The 14976-nt window shown below is 46.2% G+C and overlaps 1 protein-coding gene across 2 annotated transcripts in view; it reads right to left on the bottom strand.

Moving 5' to 3' along the window:
* Nucleotides 1-14976, bottom strand: part of MAN1C1 (mannosidase alpha class 1C member 1) — an 85356-nt gene that overhangs the window by 18867 nt on the left and 51513 nt on the right. The window contains exons 2-5 of one of the 2 annotated variants that reach the window (XM_030538897.1): nt 13624-13628; nt 8749-8864; nt 5428-5508; nt 1837-1931 (exon numbers count right to left, since the gene is read on the bottom strand). In XM_030538897.1, the coding sequence (XP_030394757.1) occupies nt 1837-1931; nt 5428-5508; nt 8749-8864; nt 13624-13628 (297 nt within the window). The remainder of the gene's footprint in view (nt 1-1836; nt 1932-5427; nt 5509-8748; nt 8865-13623; nt 13629-14976) is intronic. The other variant, XM_030538899.1, reaches the window with a different exon arrangement.

Raw genomic sequence — 14976 nt, 5'->3', positions numbered from 1 at the left:
AACCAGTTTCAGTGCTCTTCTCAGAGCTTTAGCCAGTAATGCAGATTCTTAGTTTTAGGAAGCCTACGGCTATTTTGATTTTCTTCAGTATTAACCAAGGTCATCAGCAAGATATTTCAGGATATCTGGGCAGATACACTCTGTCATCTTGATTGTCTTTACAAAGGGTAGCGAGAGGTATGGCATTTCTGCAAAAGGTTAGCCTGTGCGTGTGCTTGTATTGAGAAAGAGGCACCACAAGAGACTTTATCATCAAGCTATGGTGCAGAATGTCATTCTTGGAAGGATACAATTAAGGTGGTGGAGACGTTCAAAGTTTTCTTTGCGTGTAGAGTTAAGCAGCGGGTGACAGTGACATTTGAGCAATGGATCACCCTGTGTTACACGTTCAACGAACTCTCGCACTTTACAGGGAAAGGAACCCAATGGCAGATGTGGGGGAGAACTTCCCCGTCTGCTGCTCTTAGTGTTGTGGAGGGGAGGATGAAAGGTTTTTGTGAAGTCATGTTTCCTATTCTCAGCTTGTGTGCAGTTTTTAAAATCCCAGGGACTTCAGGTAGTTGGCATCAAAATGAACCAAAGAGTCCTGATGGGCGGGAAGAGTTGTGTAGTACTTAGAACTGGGGACAGGGAATCAATACTCCTGGGTTCTACTCTTGTCTCTTCCACTAAGTGACCACGGGCAAGTTATTTAACCTATCTGCCTCAGCTCCCCGCTTTGTGTCACATACCTCAGAGGCGGTGTTGTAGCACTAAGGTCGGGTCTACACTGAAAACTTGTATGGGCACAGCTGTGTCTCTCAGGGATGTGAAAAATTCCTCCCTCCCCTCTCCACAAGAGATAGGCTATGCCAACCTCCCCCAGTGCAGACAGTGCTAGTTCAATGGAAGAATTCTTCCATCAACCTAGCTACTGTCCCTCGGGGAGGTGGATTAGCTACAGCCATGAGAGAGCCTCTCCTGTCACTGGGGTGAGTTTCTACACTGAAGCACTGCAGCTGTGCCAATGAAGCAGTTCAGGCGTAGATGTTGCCTAAGTGAATGACATGCATGTTGTGGAGTCTAGGCAGGCAGAAAACTACATGGACTACGGCTATTCATACACATTTGGATACAAAACTGTCATTGGCCCCAGTCTATTTCTCAGCTCCCATGCCTGGAGCTTGTACAGATCCAAAGAAAGTGGCATCATGCATCTAGCCTGGCACATTGCAAAAATGTGCAGAGCAGTGGAGTTCTAAATGCAGCCCACCAATAAAATTCAAAGGCAAATGTGAATGGGAACATCCTATTCCAATGGGGCAGCTCTGCCAGGAAGTGAAGGAAGAAAATGTGGACTGCTTAAAAATTAATAAAACACAGCTGGATTTCATGTGAGTCACCCTTGGTTACTGTCAAGATGCCTCCTGGAGTTTGAGTTGCCAAAACAAATATCCTCCAAGAGTCAGGAGGGGAGATGCTACAGAAAGATGCTAAAAGAATAACTGGTTAAACAAAAATGAATACGTTCATGGAGAACAGCATTAGCCAAGATGGTCAGGGGAACAACCCCATGCTCAGGGCAACCCATAATCTCTAACTACTAGAAGCTGGGTGTGGAAGAAAAGGATGGATCACTCCATAATCGCCCTGTTCTGTACACTTCTCCTGAAGCTCTGGCCACAATGCTGGAGACAGCATACTGGGCAGAATGGACCATGATCTGATCCGGCATAGTAGCTCTTATGTTCTTAGAGGCAAAATGCCCCTTAGGAACAATTGTTACTCCTTTACAAGTGTTCAGTACATAAATAAAACCCACTGCTAATGATGGGAAAATAATGAGGTGTGTCTTGCCTGCCCAGACTTATGACACCCCGTGGGATACCAGTCGGGGTGTTAAAGGCTGGTAGAAGTTTCTCTCCAAGTTCTAGAGCTTTGTTCTTGAATACCTGTTAGACAAAAAGAGGAAAAGAGAATTACAATGTACAATGTATTGCTTGCTAGTATCAGTCATGTTGGTTTTCTAACACTTTACTTTTCCATGCACATCCAGACAGACACAGTTATAAAGTGCGGACATTACAGGGCTTTCATTTCCAAATAGTGGGGTAGCCCTACACCTGCATATTGGGATGGGCCTGAACCAAACCCCATGAGGAAGTTTCGATCTGGACCAGAATTTATGGATGGCCCCTGGAGATCCACAACAGACCAGTCTAAAATCCTGGAGCCCAATAGGCCTCAAACTTTGGATCTGGATGTGAGCTTTGTGGCATTGGGTCCTGTTACAGTAGAGGAGAGCTCCCTTTCTAACCAAGTTCAAGGATCAGTTTTGTTAACTTCTGACACAGAGTCCTGGGTTAATGAGTTTGAAAGTTCCCAGTTGGAATATACCTGGCATTAGGACATTTGGCATTTTCAGGGCATTGGAGTTTGCGTGAACCCTTTCCCCTTGGTTTTGGTTCTTATGGACACACTCCTTGTGAGTTTTACTGTGAACCCAGAAATTCAAAGTTAAACAGCCAAAACTGCCAAGTTTTGCCCTATTATGGGACAAACCCACCATGTTTTCCATGGCTTCCTCATCCCAGGCTCATTAAGTGAGCTAGGCTTGGGCTTGGGGTTTCATTGTCCTAGTTCTGCACAGCTCTAACCACTCTCAAAGCTGTATGCTTCCCATTGCCTAGAGATCTTAGTGTCTATATATGTACAGCCACCCATAGCTACATCCAGCTGTTCTCCTGAATCTCTGAAACCTTCTAAGTACGTTCCCTTGGAACTTGAAGCCAAATTCTGCATTAGCTGGGGGAATAGTAGATAAACTGGATTATGCATCTGTATCTTGCTGTGCTAAAACGTCAGATCTGCCCACGTGGCACAGATCTCCATTCCCTAAGCTACTGGAACTGCTCCTTTAACCTACTGAGCAAAGCCCAGTTTCTTAGATCAAAGGTCTCCACTTCTAATGCTGCTGGCTGCTCTAACACCAATGATGGGCAGCTGGCTGGCAGCTTTGCTTAGAGTATTGTTACAAGAACATGCCTTTCTGGGCTGATTTGAGTTGATCCTGCAAAGCATGCCTTTGGGGACAAAGGGTCCCCTTTTAAGAACCTGTTATGGGGGAGTGGGGGAAACAGAAGTGAACACATCACAATTAAAGGAGATTTCTAAGGATGAAGTATGCTATGGTTTACAACGCAGTTTGTTGACAGCTCACATGACTTCTAATTTCAAGTACACATATTTTATACACACACACATACACACACACACAGACACTCTTTTATGTACTACTAATTTCCAGAGAGCATCCCTGGCCTGTCATGGCTAAATTATCACCCTTTCAATTCCTAATTTCTGAGCTATATTATTCTAATCTAATAACAGTTTAGGAGGCTGGCCACACAAAGCCACCAGACAATTATTTTGGGACAAACTGATACAAGCAATAATCTGCGCTCAAGAGATTCGTCTTGAGCAAGAGAAGCCTGTAAGTGACAAGAGATCAAGAGCAAGCCTTTTACCTCTAACCTCCCCATTTCAGTCCAAGCTGTCATAGCAGTTCTAAGAAAGCAGGAAATGATTGCTCTGAGAAATACAGCACTGAGGAAACCTGAGCTTGTCCAGGGGCTCTGAGGCCTTTGTCACAGCAGAGGAAGGTAGAGGGGTCTGGTTCAGAAGGGAAATCCATGAGAAAGTGACCAGATTATCGAGGAGGGAGGCACCGAACCAATACAGGACAGACACTGACCTGTTGGCTAAGCTCACTCGCTAGCCTGCTGCCCAGGCTTTATGGTTTTGGGGGCTCGCTTCCTTCTCTGTCAAGCTGAAGTCAATGGAAGCTGTGAGCATGAAGGGCTGCAGCATGGGGCACTAGATCTCTGAGAGCTTTCCCAGCTGGGAAATTCCAGGAGCAACAAATTCTTGTAACTCATCCAAAATGCAGCCTTAATTTTGGAGCTTTCACCCAGGTCTCCACAAATCGAGAGACATGTAATTTCCTCCTATCATGGGCAGCTCCATATTGCTACAGGCCGGCTTCTGCCAGAGGGGAGTTTCTTGAAAAGGTTATTTACTCATTGCTTAGGGCCCAGTCCTACAGCTGAATGACAGCTGAACTCCCATTGAGATCAGTGGGATCAGGCCGCCTGTCTGCTGAAGATATACAGGGTAGAGGAGTAATCTCTTGATCGCCTCACATCTGGTTTTAAAATTCCAGCACAGCTATACTATGAGACAGATTATGTGTTCAGCTATGGCCTGCATTTGGGAGGAGCAGGAGGGAGAAGGAGGGAGCAGTGTTTTCAGTGGGAACCTTCTGATTTAGCCAGAATTCAGTGTGGGCCAAGCGTTCATTGGAACGCTGCTCCACTCCCCTCGGAAAGAGTTGCCTTTCCGCAGAGGTCAGCTCAACTCTGCTGGCTGATTGGAGAAACCAGGCATTGGGGCAGTTCTACAAGATGTACTTGCTTGGATCAGTCCTTGTGTAATCCTGTGGTGAGCGTGTGTTACAAATCCCTCTGTGCTGATCCACATAGGATATGAGTTGTTACCATCCCCACCTACGAAGCCAAGGCTCTTCAGCTCAAAGCTGTTTCAACTCAGGCAGATCTCTGGCTCGATCCCCAATGTGTTGGCCATGGGGGTGGTTGTCACATCAGTCATTTCCTCTTCTCAAAGGAAGCTGGTGGCTCAAATCCGGGATGAATCCCCACGTATGTACAGCCCTTTGGGTTCACACACGGGGATTGAATCAGGAACCTCCAGAGCTAAAAGCGTGAGTTGTGACAGTCTGAGTTAAAGAGCCATGGCATGGTAGCTGGGGGTTGTAACAGACTCATATCCACTGCAGACTGGCACAGAATGGGGCTTGTAACACACACTCACCAATGCGTGACATTTGCAGACTAAAGAAAGACTCCTTGCACATGGATGGCATTAGCCACAACCTGGCCCCCTGCTTTATCAGTGCAAACTTCTGCTACACAAAAACAACAACAACAATTTGGGGTTTTCACAAATAGCTGCCACTAATAAGCTAACATTTAGCCTGCAGGGCTACTTGGAGTGAGCCCAAAGCTTGCGCTATTGCCTATATTTAGGCTACAAAATAACAAGAACTGAGGGAAAGGCAAAGATCACGGCAAATGCATTTCAGTGGGGACCAATGTACTAAGCAGAAAAACGATCTTGTTAAAATTGTCCATTGGAAAAAAGATCTTTATAGATGAGCCAGGCATGGAAAGCATAAGGTAATTGTGTGAGACTTAATTAAAAGACTGTTAGTGGGAGTTCAATATTCGTAAAAAACAGGGTTAGCCTCTTCTTACAGAGGGATTACTTGATGTTCAGTGGAGTGCTGCTGGGAGCTACCCTAGCCAGAAATACACCTGCACATTCATTATTTGAGACCGTGAGGGATACGCAGGATGTGTAGAAACAAACCTCTTCACCGGTTAGGTAGTACATCGTCAACAGCCCTCCGACATAACGAATGTTCACTTCGAACAAGGAAGCTTCTCCATTCTGAAAAGATCATCAGATAGTAACTGCAAGGTACAAGTGACACCTTATAGCATCCATGCAGATATAGGGCCAGTGAGAGTGCCTTGGAATAATTCTAGGTACATTCACAAAACTCTGCAATCCTTATTCACGGTTTAATAACACTTTACCTTTTATAGCATCTTTCATCTGGGATCTTAAAGAGCTTTATACACAAAGCTTCACAACCCTCTAGGAGGTAGGTTAAGTGAGCTATACGGATCGCTTTGCCGCCACTGAAATGGTTTCTGGGTAGAACGCAGCAGCTGTTTAACAGCAGTGAAACACTACACACCAGGATATGAAGGAAAGCATGAGAAAGTAAACTTTCTCCAGTTGAAAATGCAAAGGCAATGTAGATAGGCAGAAAATAGGTACCTAAGTTGAAAGCTGGACAGGACGCTGGAGTTAACATCTCTATTAAAAGAAGGGCAGAGGGATTTTGTAAGACCACAAGAAGTCAGGACTGTTTTTAATGGCCAAAAGATGGCACCCTCCTGTACTGAGCTTTCTTGCTCCATACAGGAGCATTCCTTCAGCACTGATTCAGAGGGGAGAGTGTCACCCTGTGCATCACCACGACAACTTCATGGAGTGTCCAGATGTTCTCTGGAGGTTTCCCATTCAAGGATTTACCATGCTCAATCCTACTTAGTTTGTAAGACCTGACAGGACCACAGCCCAGGGTGGCACAGCTGCTGCTAAACTGAGTGGGGGACAAACAAACCAGTGCCCACGTGCCCTGCTAGGAGATGGTGAACAGGCAGTGATGTGGTTCACTGAACCCCTTAGGAAGCCACTCATCTGGAACTAGTTAAGATCTATTTTATTCCAACTCCCAATCAGCAAATGTCAAAGCAATTGCCTTCAAACTGTGTTTTTTAAGCTGTGCTCCTGGACTGTGAACCTGCCAGGCAAATTATTCCTTCCCCTCAAATAAATACATAAAACTACCAACAGGAGGCTCTCACAAGAGTGCAGCGATTTCAGCGAATGGGGTAGAGAGGCAGGAATTCTCTACCCACTGCATTAATCTGTCCCTTCCAACAATCCCACTGGGTTACACATGAAAACAGATGTCTTCTCCCAGGGAAGGCCGGAAGGATCTGAGACACAATTTGCCATCCAGAGAGGGAGGCAAAAGCCAGAGGAAGCAGCTCAAGATCATGTAGGAATAAAGGGGGAGACAGACGGAGAACCTGGAAAAGGCTGGACTTGAAGGAGGAGAAAAAGCAAAACATCCAGGTTGGGAAATAAAATCAGTGGACCTAACATAGCAGCAACTAGCAACTAATGGTTTGTTTGCTGGGCACTAGTTCTTAGGCTATAAATTAATCAGGATCATGGAGCACTGCTGTACACACAGACAGATGCTGGTTAACACAGGCATCCGTGCTGCATCCTCTTTAGAGTCCAGTGATTATTTTGGTCCCTCGGCCTCACGTCTCACACTTCTCTAAGCTAACTTGAACGTCCCACGTAGTCAATGGTCTGTCTAGGTATCTACACCACACTTGCCATTAGTCAGTAAATCCAAACAGCTGCTCTGCCACAGACCTGAACTGTCTGTTTTTCCCCACTGCCTGAGTCAGGCCCCATCCTCCCCTCAATCTAGTTGCTGAGAGTTCCACCATCCCTGAAGACAGCAGATCTCCTGGGGGGGGACCTTGGTTGCAGAGGGAGGGACCATCTGTCAGAGAGTCTGGGTCCAGCCTGCTGACCAGTTCCTCCAGCTTTACTGTGTTTAATGGGCAGCTAGTGGAACAAATAGCCCTGGCGTGACATGTTGCTGACAGCTGATAATGGAGCTTCCTCAGTTGAGACTGTTTGCTTTGTAGCTCGGAAACTGATTTTACTCCCCACACGGGCAAATTATCTCAGCAGCAAATGTGACTGCTTTGGAAATGACACCCTCTCCTTCCTAATCATTTCCTTCTTAAGCCTCGAACTGGATTCCCCGCTCCAGCCAAGGCCACCGTCCCACCCTCGCCTGACTAGGTCAGCTTCTTGTCTCAAAGCCAATTTTTAATTCATTTCAACCCTTCTCTCTCTGCACTGCACGTCTGACTCCAGTGATCAATCCATAACATTCATTTTAGTCTTTGCCGATCAATCTATTGTGTGGGCCAGGAGTAAAAGCTTTTGTCAAATCCAGATAAATTATCTCCCCATCGATTCTGTCCCTTGTTTATCGATTCAGTAACATACTTAAAAGCATTCAACCTAATTTATCAGATGTGATCTTCCTATTATGAATCCACGACGGCCATCCATTCCCAAATGATACTTTTCTAAAAAGGCAGCTGCATTCATTTTTCACAAGGGGAGAACCATTTTTCCCCATATACTAACTAGGACAGACATAAGGAAATTAAAATTTTAATGGCCTTTTGAGTTTAATGGCCTCCATAGACCACCACGTCAGGCTGTGGTCCCATCTCGCAAGCGAAGACCAACTCTGTATGTAGAAGGGAGCCCTTCAAGGAAAATGCAGAAGGAGTGCTGGCCATTCTGTAGCCAGAACTCCTCATTTTTCATACTTACCCAGTGTCCCAGCACTGTGTCTTTGGGGTCAGCCCCGTCGAGAGAAATTTGGGGCCCACCCCCTTATTACACAGATGTTACAGACATTTGGGGGCCCCCAGAACATAGGGCCCTGACAATTGTCCTTTTCCCCCCTGCCCTTCTCGTTAGCTTTGGAGTCCTGTGCTGCCTTTGCATAGACATAGTGATCAATCATTTGTAAAGAAGGGTGTCAAAAAAATTCCCTTCATAAGAGCAGGGTGATCAGTCCATAATACGCAGAAAGAAAACCAGATATCATGGGGGAGTTCGATGTGGGGGACATATGCTGGAGGTCTCCTGCTTACACTAATCAACCCCCCTTGGAATTTCTAAAAATGGTAATTTTCGAACTGAAAGAGCATTACACCCTGCTCAGGCTCATTCGACTGAAGACCTCAGGATTTAAGGATGGATGCAGGAATCACTGGGTGGAGTTCAGTGCTCTGTGCTATGCGGAGGGTTAGTTAGATCACAATGTTCCCTTCTGGCTTTTGCAATCTATGAATCTGACTCATTGTCCCTTGCAAACTATTTTTTTCCCCTTCACAGACTGTCCTAGCAGAATACCCCTGGATCCAGCTGCTGTTACTATGACACACCAAGGGACGTACCAGGCATTTCTGCAGCACAGACTGACGTTTTCAATTACTGACTCACCACATTCAAATCAAAGCTCTTCTCCACCCAGCTTTTCGCTTCTTGGAATTCCTCCTCAAGCTCCATGATGTACAGAGTATCTAAGGCATCCACTATGGTAGCCCCTCGAAGGCCCCCTGTATTGGCAAACAAAGAACAACGTGTTTAAATCTTATTCACCTTCCATTTTGGGATATCAACTGATCAGGTTCATTTTCATTTCACCCTTTAACACAAAAGGTGGCTGTGCACATTGGAGAAAGTATTAACCTTTTAAGACGCTCCCTCCATTTCCATCTTTAACAATGAGGTAAAACAATAGCATGTTAGGACAGGAGGAGAGCAATTGCTGAGGCTAGGTAAAGAACTGCAGCAGTACATGGCTGTATACTAGACACAGATCAGACCAGACCTTCAGGTGGGAACCTCCTGAACTTTGGGAATGTTCCGCTTGGCATCTAGACCTGAATTTAAATGGACAGAGGCTGGGAAAAGAGCGTGGCCCAGAGATTTTCAAACAGGACTAGTGAGTTTGGGATCTTTAAAAGGGGCCTGATTTTCAGAGGGCAGATGCTCAGCACTTTCTGAAAAATGGGCCCCAAGTTGGGCCCCCAAAATCACTAGTCACATCTGCAAATCTTGGCCTTATTTTCCAGTTCTGGAACATACCTGAAATCAGAACAGCTCGTGACATTTCAGCCCTTCAGATGCAAAGCCCTGCCCTGACTTGGCTACATACCCAAGCTGCAGTCTCTGTCTAATCTGGTTCCAAAACACGGTTGTCCGGTTACCCAGTGAGTTCATCATCAAACATGCATCGTCTACTAGGGACCTTTGTGCTAGCCAGAGTGACCATGGTTGATGACGTTCCAACAAACGCCATGTGGTGATGTGCCTAGAACTGGATCAATCCTGCAAATCCACCAGGCAGGGTCAGGGCATGCACCCCTTCTTGCATCAATGGCGAGTTTGAGAGCATTGTGTGCGAGGGTGTTTTTGTCCATCCTGGCAACACAGCTGAAGAGCACGCAACGCAATAAAATGAGTGACTGAAGGGAGGCCAGAGGGCATCATAGTGTCCCTGTACAATGGCAGAGGATCTTGCACTGTGTGTGGCAACTACAGGCCAATCTCATTGTTTTCAGTCCCTGTAAGGTCTTTGTTTATGTTCTGCTTGGTAGGATACAGCTGCATCTTCACAGACATTGTTGTCCACAGCAGTCAGGTTTTACGGCAGGACAGTCAACAATGGACACTGGACTTACCCTTTGGATTCTGGCTGACATAGTGTGTGCTTAGCACCCACCGGCAGCCAAGCTCCCCTCCCTTTTCCCCCCAGTGCGTCCTTCCCACTGCAGATCAGCTGTTCTGCAGCATGCAGGAGGCACTGGGAGGGAGGAAGGGAGGAGGAGAGGGATGGGGCACACTTTGGGGAGGGGGCAGAAATGGGCTGGAAGAGGTGGGTCTGGAGTGGAGCAGGAAGAGGCGGGGCGGGCCCTTGGGGGAAGAGGTGGAGGGTGGCAGGGCCTGGGGTGGAGTGGGGGCAGGAAGAGGTGTGGCGGGGGTTTATCGGGGGTTGAGCACCCCCAGGGCAAGTTGGAAGCTGGTCCCTGTGTTGGCTGAACTGCACAGAGGATTTAACCAGTCTGCTTCATGTGGCACATGTAATCAACCTCAAAGTGCCTTCTGGCTCAGTCAACAGCTCAGCACTTTGGCTCGCACTGAAAGGAGTTGGTGTTCCAAATGTTCTGCTAATTCTAGTATATGATCTTCACACAGATATTGGTGCAAAAGTGTGCCTTGGTTCATGACTTTTGCCACATTTCTACATAACCTCAGGTGTGGAGCAGGGACGCATTCTCGCCCAGGCACTCTTCTGTCAAGCCACTGACGGGATGTTAGGACTTGCCATTCCTCTCATCGAAATCAAGTTTGATCAAGAAGTTTTACCAACCAAGACTACGCCAATGACACTGCCTTGCTTGTGGAGAAGTCACAAAATTTCAGCCCCGCTCACCACGATCTCCAAGATGCCACCCCCAGAGTGAGATTGAACATCTCACAACAGAAAACCACGGCCCAGAACTTTGGAGCTGGGCCACCAGAACCCCTGGTGCAGCTAGGGTTGAGTACCATGGAGAACTGCTTGGTGAAGGCCAAGAACAATACTTTAATTTGTGAAAGATGACACTTAAGATAACGTAATATTAATATATAGTTTGTTCTGTGGAACACTGAGCCTACATTTGTGGCATGTGATGTCTCATGGTTTCCCACTACAAATATATGATACATGGCATTAGGTGGCAGCAGCATGATTAAAAATGAAGTCCTTGGATGCTTAACAGAGACCTAGTGAGCTCAAGGGCCAGCTCCACTCACTTAACTAACAGAAAGGTTATCCATGAGTGTGCCCATTTTTCTCCAACAGAGGGCAATGAAGCGTACGCAGACTAAGCACAGTCCCTCACAAGTACTTGGATCTGCCATGTCAACCACGTAAAAATCCATATCAGACTTTCCGTAGAAAGTAATTGGGACCACACAGGAAGACTTTCAACAAAAGACAGTGATGTGGTATCCTGTGCTGAGATGTGGAATGGTGATACATGGAATTGTAGCCCATGTAAGCTGATATCAGTGTGATTTAAATAGTTTAGTACTGTGAACAGCAGCAGAGACATGTTCTCCAAGGATCTCAGTGACACAGCTTCATTTCTGGTGGCTACGAGCCCTAAAAGTCCTTCTAGTCATCGGAAGGCATTGCAGCAGGGGAGGTAACAGAGAACACAGGTCACTTCCCTATGGGCTTGGACTTTGAGATTGGAGGCCATCATTTTCCTTCATAACCCAATATACATAACTCTTCACTTGGAAGCTACCCATTACCCAGCCCCCAAAAAAGGCAAATTAAAGCTTCACTATCGTTTCCTGCATTTTCCTGAACACCCACTGGAGAAGGACTTGTGTGTGAAGTTATTGCTTTGCCCTTACATTAAGATTAGAGGCACACAAGCATTGCTCCCTTGCTATCACATCTCTCTCCTCAATCCTGACACCTACTCTCCTAAGAGAACTGGACAACAAGGAGGGGGAGCCCAGATTCAGCGTTAATTTCTGCAGAGGGTGATGCTGCTGGTAACAACTCTCTTGAATACTGTGCGCAGATGTGGTCACCCCATCTCAAGAAAGATATGTTGGAATTGGAAAATTTTCAGAAAGGGGAAACAAAAATGACAAAGAGTATGGAATGGCTTCCGTATGGAGAGAGATTAATAAGATTGGGACTTTTCAGCTTGGAAAAGAGACAACCAAGGAGGGATATGATAGAGGTCTTTAAAATCATGACTAGGATGGAGAAAGTAGATAAGGAAGTGTTATTTACTGCTAAAAGAACTAGGGGTCACCAAATGAAATTAACAGGCAGCAGGTTTAAAACAAACAAAAGGAAGTATTTTTTCACACAACGCACAGTCAGTCAACCTGTGGAACTCTTTGCCAGAGGATGTTGTGAAGGACAAGACTATAACAGGGTTCAAAAAAATATAAATTCATGGAGAGTAGGTCCATCAATGGCTATTAGCCAGGATGGGTAGGGATGGTGTCCCTAGCATATGTTTGCCAGAAGCTGGGAATGGGTGACAGGGGAGGGATCACTTAACGATTACTTGTTCTGAAGAGGTCTTCCGACAGTGGCCAATACCAGGTGCTCTGAAGCACCTGGTATTGGCCACTGTCGGAAGAGAGGATACTGGGCTAGATGGACCTTTGATCTGACCCAGTATGGCCGTTCTTATGTACCATCATTCCCCTTTCCCTCCCAACCACAAAGCCTCAAATACTTGACTTGTATCCCAGGAGCTTTCATGAGGGACGCTGCTGCTTTGGCTCAACTATTCCCTCTCACATTTTAAATCAACTAAATTAAACTAAAAATGGGTCTCAGCCACAAACGCCAGGTCCAGGTCAGAACTTTCCTATCAAGCATTCATACTGGGACAGAACATTTTGAGTGCCCTCTAGTGGTGGTTCTAATTATAGTACTACTTAGTACAAGAAACATCTTTTGGATTACACCCAGAAACCTTCACAGGACATGGGGTATGTCTGTAAGTTGGAGAGCAGGGGAAAAAGTGAAATATGGGGAATAGTTAGCAACAAACCTTGAGATCTCAGCCTTTCTTTATTTAAAAAATAGTCCCCTGGGCAGACAATATACCATATTTCCCAAAAGGCAGGTGATCGGATCTAGATGTTTAGTTTGGACCGATTTCTATTTTAAACATTCTTGTTTCCCTTTAAAAAAGGCACCCCGACTTACTCTGGCGATGTTACGAGATTGTAGTTTTGACACTTTTCAATCGGTCAGCACATGACTGACTTTATGAAACCCAAACCAAGACTTGATTGCGCATCTACAGGTTGCCGGCTTCAAAATGCCATCTGCAACAAAAATTGGGGGGAGATGCACTGGAGCCAACCACTGGAAATGCATTCGGCTCTCACAGACTTGGAAAATGATCATCTAACTGGCACTAGCTATAGAAGAGCTGTAGATGGAGTCAAACAGCCACCAGATCTACAAGACTGGTCTTAAAAAAAACCAACTAACGGTTATGTAGCTTGTTTACAAAATGCAGTGACCATGAAAAACAACATCGCCTCAGTCAGAGCTGTTTTTATCAACCCTAATGATTCTGCAATATTAATGATTATGCGATTTTTAATGCGCGTTCCTACTAGCAGGGAGAAATGTACCAACGCTGAGCAACATGGACACAGGCAAAACACTTTAAGAAGAAAAACAGTGAAGCACTGCCTCAGGCACACCCATTACTGTGATCTTCTGAGAGTAACACGCTAATGGGCTCGATTTAATATGATGATATAATCCACCAAACCTTTCATAATCTGCAAAGAGATAATAATAAAAAGTTGGATTTGCTGAAACTAAATAGGGACAAAGAGACAATGTCACCGTTTTCTGGGATGATTAATAGAAATGAAAAATAAAATAGTGTTTGCATTTACAGAGCCTTTTATGTTTGCCTTCAAATACACGAAACCTTCTGAGGGTTCAGAAATATGCTCTGCTCTTTGTTCCAGTATGATTCTGAGTTGTTTGGCTTTCTGCCTCTATATTTTATAAAAGAGGGCGTGCTTCACTGATCATTTGTCCCTTGCCTCATATTAAACTATTGGTTTAAATACTCCTTGAACACAGGGATATCAGAAGAAATGCAGGCTGTGTGTTTTGTACAAGGGTCTTTTAGATGTTTCTGGTCTTCTGAGCCACATCCAAAGTGATCTGCAGCATCTGTATGTGACTTTTTCTCTAAACCCAACAAACTTTATTGTAATAATAAATGAGAGGCACCATGTAAATGGAAATCTCAGGGCAAAAACAAAATTTGTAACAATTCTATGGCTGTCCAGGACTTCACAGTTGCATCTAGGCTGTACACCAGGGTCTCATGGCCAGATCAGACCCAGTAGTCGGAGCTGGAGCCAGAGTTGCAGTCACAAGACAAGGGTCAAGAATCGGCTGGGCTGGGATCCTGGGAGGACAGAAGCAGGAGACAAACAGAGGGCTTGTCTACATCAGAAAGTTGCAGCACTGGTGAGGGAGTTACAGCGCTGCAACTTTGAAGGTGTACACATCTGCAGGGCATCACCAGCGCTGCAACTCCCTGTTTGCAGCGCTGGCCGTACTCCCGTTTTGTCTCGGGTGTAGAGGATCCAGCGCTGGTGATCCAGCGCTGGTAATCCAATGTAGACACTTACCAGCGCTTTTCTTGACCTCCGTGGAAGGAGGAAGCCTCTGGTAATCAAGCTGGTCTCCTTTCCCGGTTTGCTCTCTCGTTCCCGGAACCCCGAGCAAGCAGATCTCCTTCCCTGCGGTTTGCAGGGGGGTTCGGGGAACGCGAGAGCAAACCGCGGCGAAGCTGGTCTCCTTTCCCGGTTTGCTCTCTCGTTCCTGGAACCCCGAGCAAGCAGGTCTCCTTCCCTGCGGTTTGCAGGGTGGCTCCGGGAACGCGAGAGCAAACCGCGGCGAAGCTGGTCTCCTTTCCCGGTTTGCTCTCGCGTTCCCGGAACCCCGAGCAAGCAGGTTTCCTTCCCTGCGGTTTGCAGGGTGGTTCGGGGAACGCGAGAGCAAACCGCGGCGAAGCTGGTCTCCTTTCCCGGTTTGCTCTCGCGTTCCCGGAGCCCCCCTTGAAGCCGCCCAACAGCGCTGCAGTGTGGCCACAT

This window comes from Gopherus evgoodei, chromosome 20 (assembly GCF_007399415.2).
Source record: "Gopherus evgoodei ecotype Sinaloan lineage chromosome 20, rGopEvg1_v1.p, whole genome shotgun sequence".
Classification (NCBI taxonomy): Eukaryota; Metazoa; Chordata; order Testudines; family Testudinidae; genus Gopherus; species Gopherus evgoodei.
This window is presented reverse-complemented; position numbering and strand designations above follow the sequence as displayed.